Source organism: Glandiceps talaboti, chromosome 11, assembly GCF_964340395.1.
Source record: "Glandiceps talaboti chromosome 11, keGlaTala1.1, whole genome shotgun sequence".
NCBI lineage: Eukaryota > Metazoa > Hemichordata > Enteropneusta > Spengelidae > Glandiceps > Glandiceps talaboti.
In genome coordinates, this window is record NC_135559.1 from 17,532,894 (window position 1) to 17,538,533 (window position 5,640).

The 5,640-nt window shown below is 38.9% G+C and overlaps 1 protein-coding gene across 1 annotated transcript; it reads right to left on the reverse strand.

Annotated features, from left to right (window-relative positions):
• Positions 1–1,253: 1,253 nt before the first annotated feature.
• Positions 1,254–5,009, reverse strand: LOC144442090 (uncharacterized). The gene has a single exon (XM_078131360.1). The coding sequence runs from the start codon at positions 5,007–5,009 to the stop codon at positions 1,254–1,256; it is 3,756 nt and encodes a 1,251-aa protein (XP_077987486.1).
• Positions 5,010–5,640: the final 631 nt, after the last annotated feature.

The following is a 5,640-nucleotide window of genomic DNA, read 5'->3' on the forward strand; positions in this document are numbered from 1 at the left end:
CTAGTTCAGTAAACTAAAGAATCTATTATTCAAAATCACCACCTTGTGACATTGCTCCCCTATTCAAGACAAAATATGGGGACCATTTCTTTGTCTAAATACTGATTTTGAAAGTGACATTTTCTAGACAATTGTTCTAAACCACAATTATCATGGAAATCAAATTATAAACTGTAGCTTTTAGAGTATTATTTATTGACTCGCTGTAGATTTCAAGCTTCGAAATTCTACACTGCATGTTGGACATTGAACTTCGACTTAAAAAGTCTGCTCCAATATTGTCCTTACCCTGGATTGCATAGATTGAATAGTCAAATGACTGTAGATACAATGCCCACCTCATCAATCTACTGTTAACAACTTTGGCTCTCTGTAGATAGATGAGTGGCTGATGATCGGTTTCCAATACAAACATTTTGCCATGTAAATATTGCTGAAATTTCTGTATTGCCCAGATAATAGCTAGACATTCCTTTTCTATAACGGAATAGGCTTTCTCTCTAGTTAGTAGTTTTCGGCTTGCATACGCTACTGGGAACTTCCCATCATCATACTCTTGCATCAACAGTGATCCAAGACCTACATCAGATGCATCAGTTCGTAAGATAATGTTCTACTAAAATCAGGGAGCCTTAAAATCGGTTCCTTGCTCAATAAATCTTTCAGAACATTAAATGCTCGTTCTTGTGGGTCACCCCACAGTACTTTCTTGGGTTTACCCTTTTTTGTCAGATCACTTAGGGGGGCAGCAACAGTGGCAAAGTTTGGCACAAACTTTCTATAATATCCTGCCAAGCCTAGAAATGATTTTACTTCCTTTACACTCTCAGGACGTTTTACATTGAGTATTGCCTGGATTTTCTGTGGCATTACTTGCAGTAATCCTTTGCCCACTTCGTGACCAATAAATTCTAGAGATTTATATCCAAAATAGCATTTGGTTGGTCTTGCGGTGAGATTAGCATCTCGTAATCTAGACATAGTTTCTCGTATCGTATTAAGATGTTGTTCCCAAGTAACCGTTGCTATGAGAATGTCATCTAAGAGATTCTCAACATTATCTACACCCAACAGTAAAGTTCTCATGACCCTGCTAAAGGTTGCCGGTGCATTTTTTAATCCAAAAGGCATCTTCCTAAACTGAAAGAGCCCCGATGGCGTTAGAAAAGCGGTCTTTTCTTTCACGTCATCTCTAAGTGGAATTTGCCAATATCCTTTGGTCAGATCGATCTTAGAAAAGTAGCACCCTTTTGCTAATCCTCTGGATTTGGCATAGGCTCTGCATCAAAAATTGTAATCTTGTTCAATTTTCTAAAGTCTATACAGAACCTATTAGAACCATCTTTCTTTTTAACTATTACAATGGGTGACGCGTAAGGTGAAAATGATGGTTCAATTACACCTATATGTAGCATACTTTCTACCTCATGCTTGATAGTATCTCTCATTGCAAATGGTAAGGGGTAGGGTCTGGACTTAACGGGGTCATTAGTAGTTAATTTGATATCATGCTCCCCTAACTTACTCTGTCCTGGAATATCTGTCAATACGTCAGAGTATTCCCTAAGCACTTCTCTTAATTCTCTCTGTTGGATATCATGCAATTTATCAGACACTTTCACATTCTCCACTGATTCCGTCATCTCCGTCGGTACAGTCTGCACCAATTCTATTAAAGACGCATCTCTTTCATCCTCATCACTACTTTCTATAACAGCAGTAGCAACACAATTCATAATTCCCGTCATTGTAGCTATATCACTATGATCACTCTGATTAGTCGCCTCCTCTCTGTCAGTGGGTACTTTCCTTTCCTCATACTTCTTTAATAGGTTTGCATGATATATCTTAACCTTTCCTTTAACATATATCCTATAGTCCATTTCTCCTACTACTTCCTTTACTTTATATGGACCCTGCCACTGCATCAGTAATTTATTGTAGTTAGTAGGCAACAAGATTAACACTTTATCATCTACTTTGAATTTCCTAGCCTTAGATTTATGATCGTAGTATTTTTTATATCGAACTTGAGACTTTCCTAACTCCGTCATTGCTAACTTGCATGTTTCCTCTAATCTCTGTCTTAAATCTAACACATATTGGTATGTGCTTTTCACTTCTGGTATGGCTATATCCTTAGTCCAGAGTTCTGATAGGATAGTCATAGGACCCCTGACAGTTCTACCATACAACAATTCGAATGGGGAGAATCCCATACTTTCCTGAGGAACTTCTCTATAAGCAAATAGCACAGGGTCTACATATCTATCCCAGTCCTTAGGACGTTCTGCACACATTTTCTTAAGCATACTTTTCAAAACGCCATTAAATCTCTCGACTAATCCATTACAAGCAGGATGATAAGGAGTTGTAGTCAAATGTTTAATTGACAGTAACCTATTAACCTCTTTCATTATATCCGCCACAAATAGAGTTCCTAAATCAGTAAGTATTTCTTGTGGTATCCCAACTCTACTATATATGCTTACTAATGCTTCAGCCACCACCTCCGCTTGTATTCGTTTTAATACTACCGCTTCAGGGTATCTAGTAGCATAATCCATCAAGGTAAGTATATACCTATTACCCCTGTCAGTTACAGGCTCTATTGGTCCTACCAGGTCTACAGCAACTTTTTGGAATGGAACATCAATTAGAGGCATAGTACCTAATGGTACTTTAGTGACTCGACCCTTAGAAATTGTCTTCTGACAGATATCACATGACCTACAATACCTGACCACTTCACTATATATACCCGGCCAATAAAATTGAGCGGCAATTTTGTCATATGTTTTCTTAGCTCCTAAATGTCCTCCGACAATAGATTCGTGAGCTAAACTCATCACTTCGTTTCTTAATTTCTGTGGTACCACCAACTGAGTGAATACTTTGCCTAGTTCCACCCTAGGAGATGTACATTCTAGATACACCAGACCTTTCTTTATAAAGAATCTAGCTTTATTTTCTCTACCCGTGTTTACTTCCTCGTTAGTCATTGCTAACTTCCTAACACGTTCTAATGTTTGATCTGTTTGCTGAGCTTCCTTCAGTACCTCTACAGTAATTGGCTCCTTGCTAGTGCCCTTACTTAACTCAGGAACTACTAACTTTTTTACTGGCTTCCCTTGAGCTATCCTTTGCGCCATTGTCTGTACTGTTTGCACAACAAATCTCTCGCATTTGTCTACAACTGCCTCCCCTTGAGCGGCAATCTCAGCATCATCGTTAAGTACCTGATCTACAACATTTGAAATACACTCAGATTTCTTAGTTGCTTCCATATTATGCTTAAAACTACACATAGACTCATTAGTTACTTCTGGATCAGTACCTACATTACTAGGGATACATTCAAATTCCTTAGTAACACTAACAGTAATATCAGCACCACTAGGAATACACGCAGACTCCTTCGTTATGGTACTATCAACACTACTAGGAATACACTCGGATTCCTTAGCTTTATCTACCTTTAAGTTAGCATGTAGTTTATGCCAATTCAAATCGGGGTCACTAGGCTTCCTAACACCATCCACATTTCCTAATACTAAATCATACACAGGAGTCTCCATGCACATAGCTTCTACTTCACCTACATAAAAAGGTGTGTCAACCTCAATCCTAGCTATGGGAGCCTTTCTACACGTCCTGTCTATCATGATATAGGTTCTGACTTCACCTGTCATTTGGTTATGTTTCACAAGGCCCTTCCTTATCACGACCCCATTACAACCACTATCTCTCAAAACGTTTACCTGCCGACCATTTACTTCACCCTTAACAACTGGCATATTATCGATATGATTACGGTTTGCTGCTAGGCTAGTCATACTAATTACGGGCAATATATGACCGCATCTTAATTCTACATTACTTTTACCATCTAAATTTAGACAGCCTCCTTCCTCACAACAGGGTTCGATAACTTGAGTACATGTTGCTACCTGTATGGTATCTGTCCCACGGTTAGGCTTATTATCTTGTTCAACCTGAACTAAACTTGCTACTTTGTGTGGACCCCTTGTTCCACTAGCCACTCTACTCTTACTCCAACAATTGACACTAATATGACCTGTCTTTCCACAACTAAAACATCTTTTAATTCCTGTTCGCCTAGTAGTATCTATCTCTTGGCTTCCCGTCTGTCTCCCTACAGCATTACTCTTAGCACTTACAAATTTCTGACCTTGAAATGTATTTTTCTGACTTTTCACCTGTTCTTTTGGGCCCACCTGTTCTCTTGCCTCTCTAAATCTATCTGCATATTCAGTCATGTCATTAATATTCGCAATCTCCCGTTCACGTAGGAACAATGACAAGTCTTTATCACAGCAGCTGAGAAACTGTTCCCTCACTAACATATCCTTCAACTTTTCATATTTATTTTCCACCTTGGCGAGTGCAGTCCACCTATCAAAGTAGTGTTCTAACCTGCCTGCAAAAGCTGTAGCTGTTTCATGACCTTCTAGTCTACTATTTCTAAATTTTACTCTGAGGCCTTCCTCATTCAACTGATAGCGCTTCAACAATGATTCTTTCAACTTGTCATAATCCATTGCATCATTTATCATCATACTAGCATATACAGTTAAGGCTTTCCCACTTAACAAAGCACTCAAACTCGTTGCCCAACCTGGCTTAGGCCACCCTTGACTTTCAGCAAACTTTTCAAAGCGATACAAGTACGAATCCATGTCGTCATTGTTTTCATCAAATGCTGGCAATTTTGGGGCACTGGCTTTCACCCTACTAGTATCTACTATATTTGCTCCTGCCGTGAGCCTTAACTGTTCCATTCTATACTGATGGTCCCTTTCCTCTCGGTCTCGTACTATTTGTTCCTGACGTCTTTTCTCATCTCTTTCTAACTGCCTTTCATCTCGTGCTATCCTCTCCTTTTCCCTTTCTAATTCCTTCTCTTCTCTCTCTTCAACAAACTCAATTAGAGCTATTCCTGTGTACCCTATTTCCTTTCCCAGCGCTACTATTGCTTGAGTATCCATGATGAACGAGCCAATGCTACACCCAGAATGCCCTCCACTTTATCCAATACTCCAACTACACTTTACTCAAAATTTGAGATATTTCGAACAAATACCCCAGAAACGATCAATTTGAAACTTGAAATTGTTAAACCCACAATTTGTAGATTTAGATCCCACTTCTGACACCAATTGTCACAAGATGGTCGAGTGACACACACAACTAAAGTATAGAATGGAGTATAGTATAAATGAAGCGACAGAGAACAACATATCAATTGAAAATACTGTATTTGACCATGAAATAATATTACATAAAATGAAACGGAACGTGCTATACATATCCCCTGATACACTTTTCAGGTTGTACAGAAATAACAAACAAGGCTTATAAATGCATAGTTATGGTGATGACAGGTACTAACTAATTATTTAGCAAATTCTAGTCCACGAGGCAGCAAACCGTTGTACACGTGAAATGTGAAGTTCAAATGGCTGTCAGCCAGTCCGTATTGTCAATTATCCACTTGTCATGGACTCATCAGTTTTACACGGTACTAAGTACAGTCAATGTCCGTAGTCCATTAGCAAATTAACGTAGTGTCCCTTTGGTGTAGGTTAAGTTCTTGTTGTGGAATAATACACGCCCATG

Bases quoted from the DNA above. Each gene is read 5' to 3' on its own strand.
- LOC144442090 (XM_078131360.1), bottom strand. From the start codon at position 5,009: ATGGATACTCAAGCAATAGTAGCGCTGGGAAAGGAAATAGGGTACACA.